A 12,104-nucleotide genomic window follows, 5' to 3' on the forward strand; every position below is an offset into this window, starting at 1 on the left:
CACATGCATAAACACACATGCCTCCACTTTTGGGCCCTGATGCAGCTTCACCAGCTGCATTAGCGGTATGTCCTCCCTTGTGTCTTACCATCCCGTCAGTCTGGTCCCACAGTCTCTTCTGCTAAAGCTTCCTGCTCCAAGCTGTGGCTCCAGGGCACAGAAAACACTTGAATATGATCCCCTGTCAACCAAGCACAGATGTCCTTATAAAGAAAAGTCTGTGATTGGCTGACAGGCAATGAGTAGAGATGAGCTAGTTTGTTCAGATTCGGTTCCGAGTACGATCGGAATCGAATATTGTTTTTGCAACATTTGCTGAACACAGCCGAACCTCATTAGAGTCAATGGGAGTAAAAAATGGCCGAATATGTTCGGAATCAATCATAAGACATACATTCGGCCCGAATAATGTTCGAATATGTCAAAATCAGATTCGGGGCCAAAATCCGAACAAATTCGCTCATCTCTAGCAATGAGGCACAAATGTCACTGCGTGCAGTGCCCTGAGGGGCACGCAGGAGACCCCCCCTTATAGTGATCAGGACATGGTGAATGTCATGCTTCAGCAACCTCCCCCTCTTATACCCTGTGAACAGCGGCACGGCACAGGCATGTGCCGCGCTGGAGGGAATCGCATGAGGCTCAATGTGACGCTCCCTCCTCGCAGCCGCGTCTCTACATAGATCAGCCCGGACAGCAGCATCCGCACTAACAGGAGAGGACGGGGCCCCTCAGCAATAATCGTGTGTAGTGTGCAGCAGAGCGGGCCGGCCTCCCCTGTTAGCAATGCTGCTGGCTCTGTGATCGATTATGTACCACCAACATTAGTTTTTCCTGAGTCCCCTCCTGCCCGGGGCCCCAATGCAGCTGAATCGGCAGTATGTTCACCCTTGTTCCAAATGCTGCACTGGAAAGACTACAGTCTGCTCGGTATTTGGGACACTAGGCAAGGAATAATACTGGAAACCTTATTTTAATCATTTTTGATTTTTTGTGACTCTCTAATGAGATATTTTTTATTCATTTTGACGCATTACATTCAGTTACAGTGGGGAAAAAAGGTATTTAGTCAGTCAGCAATAGTGCAAGTTCCACCACTTAAAAAGATGAGAGGCGTCTGTAATTTACATCATAGGTAGACCTCAACTATGGGAGACAAACTGAGAAAAAAAAATCCAGAAAATCACATTGTCTGTTTTTTTTTCATTTTATTTGCATATTATGGTGGAAAATAAGTATTTGGTCAGAAACAAAATTTCATCTCAATACTTTGTGATATATCCTTTGTTGGCAATGACAGAGGTCAAACGTTTTCTGTAAGTCTTCACAAGGTTGCCACACACTGTTGTTGGTATGTTGGCCCATTCCTCCATGCAGATCTCCTCTAGAGCAGTGATGTTTTTGGCTTTTCGCTTGGCAACACGGACTTTCAACTCCCTCCAAAGGTTTTCTATAGGGTTGAGATCTGGAGACTGGCTAGGCCACTCCAGGACCTTGAAATGCTTCTTACGAAGCCACTCCTTTGTTGCCCTGGCGGTGTGCTTTGGATCATTGTCATGTTGAAAGACCCAGCCACGTTTCATCTTCAATGCCCTTGCTGATGGAAGGAGGTTTGCACTCAAAATCTCACGATACATGGCCCCATTCATTCTTTCATGTACCCGGATCAGTCGTCCTGGCCCCTTTGCAGAGAAACAGCCCCAAAGCATGATGTTTCCACCACCATGCTTTACAGTAGGTATGGTGTTTGATGGATGCAACTCAGTATTCTTTTTCCTCCAAACACGACAAGTTGTGTTTCTACCAAACTGTTCCAGTTTGGTTTCATCAGACCATAGGACATTCTCCCAAAACTCCTCTGGATCATCCAAATGCTCTCTAGCAAACTTCAGACGGGCCCGGACATGTACAGGCTTAAGCAGTGGGACACGTCTGGCACTGCAGGATCTGAGTCCATGGTGGCGTAGTGTGTTACTTATGGTAGGCCTTGTTACATTGGTCGCAGCTCTCTGCAGTTCATTCACTAGGTCCCCCCGCATGGTTCTGGGATTTTTGCTCACCGTTCTTGTGATCATTCTGACCCCACGGGGTGGGATTTTGCGTGGAGCACCAGATCGAGGGAGATTATCAGTGGTCTTGTATGTCTTCCATTTTCTAATTATTGCTCCCACAGTTGATTTCTTCACTCCAAGCTGGTTGGCTATTGCAGATTCAGTCTTCCCAGCCTGGTGCAGGGCTACAATTTTGTTTCTGGTGTCCTTTGACAGCTCTTTGGTCTTCACCATAGTGGAGTTTGGAGTCAGACTGTTTGAGGGTGTGCACAGGTGTCTTTTTATACTGATAACAAGTTTAAACAGGTGCCATTACTACAGGTAATGAGTGGAGGAAAGAGGAGACTCTTAAAGAAGAAGTTACAGGTCTGTGAGAGCCAGAAATCTTGATTGCTTGTTTCTGACCAAATACTTATTTTCCACCATAATATGCAAAAAAAATGAAAAAAAAACAGACAATGTGATTTTCTGGATTTTTTTTTCTCAGTTTGTCTCCCATAGTTGAGGTCTACCTATGATGTAAATTACAGACGCCTCTCATCTTTTTAAGTGGTGGAACTTGCACTATTGCTGACTGACTAAATACTTTTTTTCCCCACTGTAGATGCATGGAAATCTTAGGCGTATTAGAAGAAAGGCTAAAAATGGAGGCAATGTACAATTATAGCACAATTAGTCTGTTTTGTTAGTTGCAATCTTCTTGCCAAGGCTGCTTTGACAAGACATTATTTATTTCAAGGATCAGCTTTTATTTAGGAAGAAATGACAGCGTTAACTTGTCCAAAAATGGCATTTACCGTCAGCTGAGGAGCGGCTTCATCAAAGCTTCTCTATTGTGGTCCCTTCCGTGAAATCAGTAGTTCATGAAGCACCTCAGCTCACCCTTGGCTGGATGGGATCACAAGCATTGCATTAGAATAAAGATGGGTTGTATGATCTATTCAGACATTTGCATGTGGCGTGATGAAATTCCTTCTACAATAGTCCGGTGCCACCTGTGTTTCGTAATACATAACAAACAGTCTTTGGTGAGCTTTTCAAATAGAGTAAATAATGTATAACGGTGTGATATGATGTACAACTGCTCGCTCATAAATACAAGTATTCTGCAGTCTGGCTTTATATAAAAGACTCTGTATATATTCTGTATGTATGTGTGTGCACATATTTATATCTGTATACGTTTTTTTTTTTTTAATTTTAATTTTCTTCTAGGCCTTTACTATTTCAGACCAGTGAGCATATTGCCAGCAGTGCTTCTGTAGGAGACCTAATTCCTTACAGTGTCATCCTCCAGTTTCTCTTTACCAGGGCTCCCCAAGAATTGAAATCCCCCTATCAGGTACGATGAATGTTCCATATGGCACTGTGGACCCCTGTCCTCGCAAGACAAAACTGCACATACTGTACATCTCAGATTTATACATGATGAAATCATAGGAGCGCTAGCAAATAAGATTTTTAAGTAAAATTGGTCTCCTGTAGTGATGAGCGAGCGTACTGGGATAAGGTGTTATCGGAGCACGCTCGTGTGCTAATAGAGTGACTGCGGCGCGCTCTAATACTAAGCTTGAGTCCCCACGCCTACATGTCTCACAGCAGGGATTGCCTAACAAACAGGTACTCTCTGCATGTGTTGCGGCTGTCAAACCGCCACGAGGACTAGACCACATTTTTTGAGCATGCCGAATTCACCCTATTAGCACACGGACATGCTCAGACAACACCTCGCTTATCGCTAGTCTCCTGACATCCAAGCCATGATATGTCATATTCTGAAACCATTGCACACCCCTGAAATGCTGATCCCTGCTGTCATTTTATGTATATGCCACATTATCCAACAATTTTTGCACTTTAGGATAAGGAAACCATTTGTGCATCTTCCGTAACCATTGTACTTGGGATCCACAAGTACAAATGTAAACTTTATGGCTTAGTAGATGGCAAGGAAGACCCACATTACTCACATCACCTCAGCTAAGGAATATTGCTTTACTCTGCAGATGCAATGACAAATCTACAGCGATCTGGTACAGATCGCTCAGTGCGCATCATTTACTTTGGTCTGTCTGTGTAAACAGGCATTTAAACGACCACCGATCGGTAAAATTTTACTGATAGCCCAGTGGCACAATATGATTGCCTATCTGTTGGAACGGCGGTACCTTAGACTTCCACAGTTATATTTTTATTATTCTCTTTTTTTAAAAGAGCTGCTTATTTTGGATTTTAAAGAGAACCTGTCACCCACCAGGGCATTTTTCAGTTAAAGAGCCACCCTCAGCAGCACTAAGGTTGCATTCTGTGAAGGTGGCTCTTCTTTTTCTGACCCCTAGTAACGCTGAAATATCAACTTTTATAAATATCTCCTCGTACCTGTAACGTGTCCCATAGGTATGGTGTGCCCCCATGTATCGTCCGCCTACCATCCGTCCTCATGCCTGTCCGGTGTAACGGCGCTGTCCACCATCTGTCCATCATGATGCCCCTGTGCGTCGCTGCATCCTCCTGTTTTGAATGCTGGCGCCTGCGCTGTGACAAGAGTTCTCGGGCATGCGCAGTGTGCGCTGCCCGAGAACCGACAACAGGCTATTGCGCCTGTGCGTTGTGGAGGCCCCAGATCCCGCCCCACAGTGTGTTATGATGTATTCACACTGCGGGGCTGGGGCCTCCGCAACACGGAGGTGCAATAGCCTGAAGTCGGTTCTCGGGCAGCGCGCACTGCACATGCCCGAGAACTCTTATCACAGCGCACGCACCGGCATTCAAAACAGGAGGCAGCGACGCATCATGATGGACAGATGGTGGACGGCGCCGAGACACCGGACAGGCATGATGGATGGCTGGGAAGCAGCTAATACAGGGGGACACACCATACCTATGGGACACATTACAGGTATGAGGAGGTATTTATAAAACTCGATATTTCAGCGTTACTAGGGGTGAGAAACAGAAGAGCCACCTTCACAGAATTGCAGCCTTAGTGCTGCTGAGGGTGGCTATTTAACTGAAAAACGCCCTGGGGGGTGGCAGGTTCCCTTTAACCACGAGCCGTCACATTACCGCCTTCTTAGCTAATTCACTTTCCTATAGGCAGTAAATTTGTACCCTGGGATCACAATCTGAGGTTCCTGCTGTCTAAAAGCCTTTATTCCCCACTACTAGCAGAGATACCAATGGAAATGACCTGTATCTGTGTTTGTAGGCACTCAAATAATAAAAAAGCAAAAACACCACTAGTCTCTTAAATCTCCCAATGAGCCAAAGCCATGTTTCAGTGGTCACCTGTTGGTCTTAGAGGCTGCGAATGATAACGTTACAATATTGGCACATGCCGTGGATACCATTTAATAGTCTCCGCTGTGATGCCAATAGGTATGGCATGTGACTGTTTAATGTGCCTCTTGAGTTATTAAAAAACAATAAGAATCAGATTGGTACAAATATTATATGGCAAATATTGCGTGGCACAGAGGTCCTTCTAATTGAGCTATATTTGTGTGTTCCGTTCTCCAGAGGGCTGAATGGTCGATTGCTCGCTATTCCCAGTGGCTGGATGATCACCCATCTGAAAAAGACCGTCTGGTTCTAATAAGGTAAAAAATGCTATAGAGCAGTTGGCCCGTCGCAACCAACTTAGTCTAACATGGACACTTATATTAATCAACAATATGTATTTTTATTATTAGAACTAGATTACGTGGCCTGTCATACAGACTAGCCCCCTTCCCGTAAAGAAGCCAAATTACATTTTCAAAATAGAATTTGACATTAAACAGAAATTTTTTTCACAATATTCCCAATGTATACATTCCTAAAAAATCAGCAACCTACAATGTTCATAGAGTAAACACGAAAGAGTGTCTTTGACAACTACATGTGCTCCATTATCACTTGATAACATTACTGGTAGTGACGTTGGGCCCCATATCAAACTGAGTATTGAGTCTTAAAGGGAATGCAATATGTCATTGGAGTAGGCTTCCCCCGTTTCCAGATACAGCTGCCACAATTGTATGGCAATGGATGTCGCTGCCTCGCTGCCCACCATTCCTACATCCATATTGTTATTGAGATTATCACCCATTCTGGGACCTTAAAGAAGACACTCCAGACAAAGTCACTGACCATGCCAATTATGACATTACCATATGCATTGGTTCCCCATGATGACAGTTATCCTTAGACCTGGTTCATATTGCGTTTGGGCCACAGGTCAGTGGCTCCATTGGGACCTCCGCCTGAAGCCCTACAAACAGGGATTAGGGAGAAAACCCCAAATGGACCAAGTGACTTTAATGAGGCAGACACTAGCCTCTTGTAATTCTACTGCCAGTCATAGTTCAAGTCTGGAGTCCTATATAAAGTAGAGGTGCCACTATAGCAACCAGATACATTTCTACTCTTGGTTTTTTAGGTTTGGATAAGTAGTTGGTCTTATCAACTACAGTCGTGGCCAAAAGTATTGACACCCCTGCAATTCTGTCAGATAATACTCAGTTTCTTCCTGAAAATGATTGCAAACACAAATTCTTTGGTATTATTATCTTCATTTAATTTGTCTTAAATGAAAAAACACAAAAGAGAATGAAGCAAAAAGCAAAACATTGATCATTTCACACAAAACTCCAAAAATGGGCCAGACAAAAGTATTGGCACCCTCAGCCTAATACTTGGTTGCACAACCTTTAGCCAAAATAACTGCAACCAACTGCTTCCGGTAACCATCAATGAGTTTCTTACAATGCTCTGCTGGAATTTCAGACCATTCTTCTTTGGCAAACTGCTCCAGGTCCCTGATATTTGAAGGGTGCCTTCTCCAAACTGCCATTTTTAGATCTCTCCACAGGTGTTCTATGGGATTCAGGTCTGGACTCATTGCTGGCCACCTTAGAAGTCTCCAGTGCTTTCTCTCAAGCCATTTTCTAGTGCTTTTTGAAGTGTGTTTTGGGTCATTGTCCTGCTGGAAGACCCTTGACCTCTGAGGGAGACCCAGCTTTCTCACACTGGGCCCTACATTATGCTGCAAAATTTGTTAGTAGTCTTCAGACTTCATAATGCCATGCACACGGTCAAGCAGTCCAGAGGCAGCAAAGCAACCCCAAAACATCAGGGAGCCTCCGCCATGTTTGACTGTAGGGAAAATGTTCTTTTCTTTGAAAGCCTCTTTTTTTCCCCTGTAAACTCTATGTTGATGCCTTTGCCCAAAAAGCTCTACTTTTGTCTCATCTGACCAGAGAACATTCTTCCAAAACGTTTTATTCTTTTTCAGGTAAGTTTTGGCAAACTCCAGCCTGGCTTTTTTATGTCTCAGGGTAAGAAGTGGGGTCTTGAACTTGTTTGGATGTTAGTCGAGGTTCTTTATCCAACATCCGCACAATCTTGCGTTGAAATCTCTTGTCAATTTTTCTTTTCCGTCCACATCTAGGGAGGTTAGCCACAGTGCCATGGGCTTTAAACTTCTTGATGACACTACGCACAGTAGACACAGGAACATTCTGGTCTTTGGAGATGGACTTGTAGCCTTGAGATTGCTCATGCTTCCTCACAATTTGGTTTCTCAAGTCCTCAGACAGTTTTTTGGTCTTCTTTCTTTTCTCCATGCTCAATGTGGTACACACAAGGACACAGGACAGAGGTTGAGTCAGTTTTAATCCATGTCAACTGGCTGCAAGTGTGATTTAGTTATTGCCAACACCTGTTAGGTGCCACAGGTAAGTGTTACAGGTGCTGTTAATTACACAAATTAGAGAAGCATCACATGATTTTTCGAACAGTGCCAATACTTTTGTCCACCCTCTTTTTTATGTTTTTTATGTTTGGTGTGGAATTAAATCCAATTTGGCTTTAGGACAATTCTTTTTGTGTTTTTTCATTTAAGACAAATTAAATGAAGATTATAATACCAAAGAATTTGTGTTTCTGGCAACACTGAGATCCATAGACAATATGGAAAGGAGTCTTCTGCTCACTGAACAGGCTCTCAATGGGATAGATGAGGGGGGGATGCTAGGTTGGAGCTGCAGGACAATGAAGCAGCTAGCTGGGTGACAGTTAGAAGGCGGGGTAGAGGGAAGAGCACCAGGGAGGCTAGTCCTGATCTAGCACACCCCAATAAGTTTGCCAAGTTGGCAGATGAGGGGAGTGTTAGTGCAGGAGTAGCACTGCTGCAGCAAGGCATGTCCTCTGAAAGCCGGAGGAGTGTCTGCTCCAGTAAGGGGGGAAATAGGAGAGCAGGGCAGGCCAGACAGGTTCTGGTAGTGGGAGACTCAATTATTAGGGGAACAGATAGGGCAATCTGTCACAAAGACAGGGATCGTCGAACGGTGTGCTGCCTACCTGGCGCTCGAGTCTGACACATCGCTGATCGGGTTGACAGATTACTGGGAGGGGCTGGTGAGGATCCAGCGGTCATGGTGCACATTGGCACAAATGACAAAGTTAGAGGTAGGTGGAAGGTCCTTAAAGATGATTTCAGGGAATTAGGCTGTAAGCTTAAAGCAAGGACCTCCAAGGTGGTATTTTCGGAAATACTTCCTGTACCACTTGCCACGCCAAAGAGGCAACGGGAGATTAGGGAGGTTAATAAGTGGCTCAGGAATTGGTGTAGGAAGGAGGGGTTTGGGTTCCTGCAGAACTGGGCCGACTTCTCAGTTGGCTACAAGTTCTATGCTAGGGACGGGCTGCACCTCAATGTGGAGGGTGCAGCTGTGCTGGAGGAGAAAATGGCTAGAAGGTTGGAGGAGTGTTTAAACTAGGGACGGGGGGGAGGGTATTCCTTTTATAGGAGGGGAAGACAGTGCAGATAGAGACCTGGGCACAAATAATGAAATTGGGGGTGGCATGGGAGGTGGGGTTAGAACAGTTAGTAATTTAAGAAAGAATAGAGGTACAGAGAGATACATAAAGTGCATGTATACTAATGCCAGAAGCCTCGCCAACAAAATGGAGGAATTGGAGTTAATGTTGTTGGAACATAATTATGACATGGTGGGGATATCGGAGACATGGCTGGATGAGAGCCATGACTGGGCGGTTAATTTACAGGGCTATAGTCTGTTCAGAAATGACCGTACAAATAAGCGAGGGGGAGGCGTGTGTTTATATGTAAAATCATCCTTAAAACCCATCCTTCGTGATAATATATATGAATCTAATGAAAATGTAGAGTCCCTGTGGGTAGAGATAAGGGTAGGGGGGAAAAATGATAAATTACTGATAGAGGTTTATTGTAAGTCTCCAAAAATAATGGAAGCAACAGAGAATATCCTCATCAAGCAAATAGATGAAGCGGCGACTCAAGGAGAAGTCATTATTATGGGGGACTTCAACTACCCTGAAATACATTGGGGAACCGAAACCTGCAGTTCCAGCAAAGGTAATAGGTTTTTGACAACTATGAGAGACAATTACCTTTCACAACTGGTTCAGGACCCAACAAGAGGGGGGGCACTGCTAGACGTAATATTAACCAACAGGCCAGACCGCATATCAAATGTAAGGGTTGAGGGTCACTTGGGTAATAGTGATCACAAATTAATAAGTTTTCATGTATCCTTTAATAAGATGTGTAGTAGAGGGGTTACAAGGACACTAAACTTCAGGAGGGCAAATTTCCAACGGAAACTGGGACGATATCCTGAGACATAAAAATACACAAAGAAAATGGGAGACGTTTATTCGCATCCTGAATTAGGACCTGTGCACAATATATACCGTATGGGAATAAACATGTAGAAATAGGAGGAAACCTCTATGGCTAAATAGAGCTGTAAGGGATGCAATAAGAGATAAAAATAAAGCATTTAGAGAATTAAAGCAAGTAGGTAGTGATGAGGCATTACATAAATACAGAAGATTAAATAAATTCTGTAAAAAGCAAATCAAGACAGCAAAGATTGAGACAGAGAGACTCATTGCCAGAGAAAGTAAAAATAATCCCAAAATATTCTTTAACTACATAAATAGTAAGAAACTAAAAAATGATAGTGTTGGCCCCCTTAAAAATAGTCTGGGTGAAATGGTGGATGAGGATGAGGAAAAAGCCAATATGCTAAATGATTTTTTTTCAACATTATTTACACAAGAAAATCCCATGACGGATAACATGATCAGGGATAAAAATTCTCCATTAAATGTCACCTGCTTAACCCAGCAGGAAGTACGGCAGTGTCTAAAAATCACTAAAATTGACAAATCCCTGGGCCCGGATGGGATACACCCCCGAGTACTGCAGGAATTAAGCACAGTCATAGATAGACCATTATTTTTAATCTTTAAAGATTCCATAATAACAGGGTCTGTACCACAGGACTGGTGTATAGCAAATGTGGTGCCAATATTCAAAAAGGGGACAAAAACTGAACTTGGAAATTATAGGCCAGTAAGTTTAACCTCAACTGTGGGTAAAATCCTGGAGGGTTTTCTAAGAGATACTATACTGGAGTATCTGGAGAAGAATAACCTCATGACCCAATATCAACATGGGTTTACAAGGGACCGTTCCTGTCAGACTAATCTGATAAGCTTTTCTGAAGAGGTAAGTTCCGGACTGGACCAAGGGAATGCAGTGGACGTGGTGTACATGGACTTTTCAAAAGCTTTTGATACGGTGCCACACAAAAGGTTGATACATAAAATGAGAACAATGGGGATAGGGGAAAATATGTGTAGGCGGGTTAAGAGCTGGCTCAGGGATAGGAAACAAAGGGTGGTTATTAATGGAGCACACTCGGACTGGGTCACGGTTAGCAGTGGGGTACCACAGGGGTCAGTTTTGGGCCCGCTTCTTTTTAACATATTTATTAATGACCTTGTAGGGGGCATACAGAGTAGAATTACAATATTTGCAGATGACACTAAACTCTGCAGGGTAATCAATACAGAGGAGGACAATGTTATATTACAGGAGGATTTATGTAAACTAGAAGCTTGGGCTGATAAATGGCAAATGAGCTTTAATGGGGATAAATGTAAGGTCATGCACTTGGGTAGAACAAACAAGATGTATAATTATGTGCTTAATTGTAAAACACTGGGCAAAACAGTCACTGAAAAAGACCTGGGTGTATGGGTGGACGACAAACTCACATTTAGTGGCCAGTGTCAGGCAGCTGCTGCAAAGGCAAATAAAATAATGGGATGCATTAAAAGAGGCATAGATGCTCATGAGGAAAACATAATTTTACCTCTATATAAGTCACTAGTGCGACCACACTTAGAATACTGTGTACAGTTCTGGTCTCCGGAGTATAAGAAAGACATAGCTGAACTGGAGCGGGTGCAGAGAAGAGCGACCAAGGTTATTAGGGAACTAGGGGGTCTGCAATACCAAGACAGGTTATTACACCTGGGGTTATTTAGTTTGGAAAATCGAAGGCTTAGGGGTGATCTTATTACAATGTATAAATATATGTGGGGACAGTACAAAGACCTTTCTAATGATCTTTTTACTCTTAGACCTGTGACGGGGGCATCCTCTACGTCTGGAGGAAAGAAGGTTTAAGCATACTCACAGATGCGGATTCTTTACTGTAAGAGCAGTGAGACTATGGAACTCTCTGCCATATGATGTTGTAATGAGTGATTCCCTACTAAAATTTAAGAAGGGTCTGGATGCCTTTCTTGAAAAGTATAATATTACAGGGTATATACACTAGTTACCCTAATAATGCGTTGATCCAGGGAGCTAGTCTAATTGCCGTATGTGGAGTCAGGAAGGAATTTTTTTTCCCCAATGTGAAGCTTACTGTTTGCCACATGGGTTCTTTTTGCCTTCCTCTGGACCAACATGTTAGGGCAAGTTAGGATAGGATATGGGTTGAACTAGATGGACTTAAAGTCTCCCTTCAACCTTAATAACTATGTTACTATGTTTGCAATCATTTTCAGGAAGAAACTGAGTATTATCTGACAGAATTGCAGGGGTGTCAATACTTTTGGCCACAACTGTACTATGGGCTGTTGCTTTGCTTTTATTGCTTCATCTTCTGATTCTCCGTGATTCTTTTAGTTCTAGGTGTCTCATGATGTAGGTAATAAGATCTTTGT

The 12,104-nt window shown here is 43.3% G+C and overlaps 1 protein-coding gene across 2 annotated transcripts in view; it reads left to right on the top strand.

Annotated features, from left to right (window-relative positions):
• Positions 1 to 12,104, top strand: part of COG5 (component of oligomeric golgi complex 5) — a 555,903-nt gene that overhangs the window by 530,387 nt on the left and 13,412 nt on the right. For both annotated transcript variants that reach the window (XM_073573558.1, XM_073573559.1), the window contains exons 20-21: positions 3,267 to 3,393; positions 5,571 to 5,650. In XM_073573558.1, the coding sequence (XP_073429659.1) occupies positions 3,267 to 3,393; positions 5,571 to 5,650 (207 nt within the window). The remainder of the gene's footprint in view (positions 1 to 3,266; positions 3,394 to 5,570; positions 5,651 to 12,104) is intronic.

The sequence above is a fragment of the Dendrobates tinctorius genome, unplaced genomic scaffold (genome assembly GCF_039654945.1).
Source record: "Dendrobates tinctorius isolate UK_male_01 unplaced genomic scaffold, ASM3965494v1 ptg000035l, whole genome shotgun sequence".
NCBI classification, from domain to species: domain Eukaryota; kingdom Metazoa; phylum Chordata; class Amphibia; order Anura; family Dendrobatidae; genus Dendrobates; species Dendrobates tinctorius.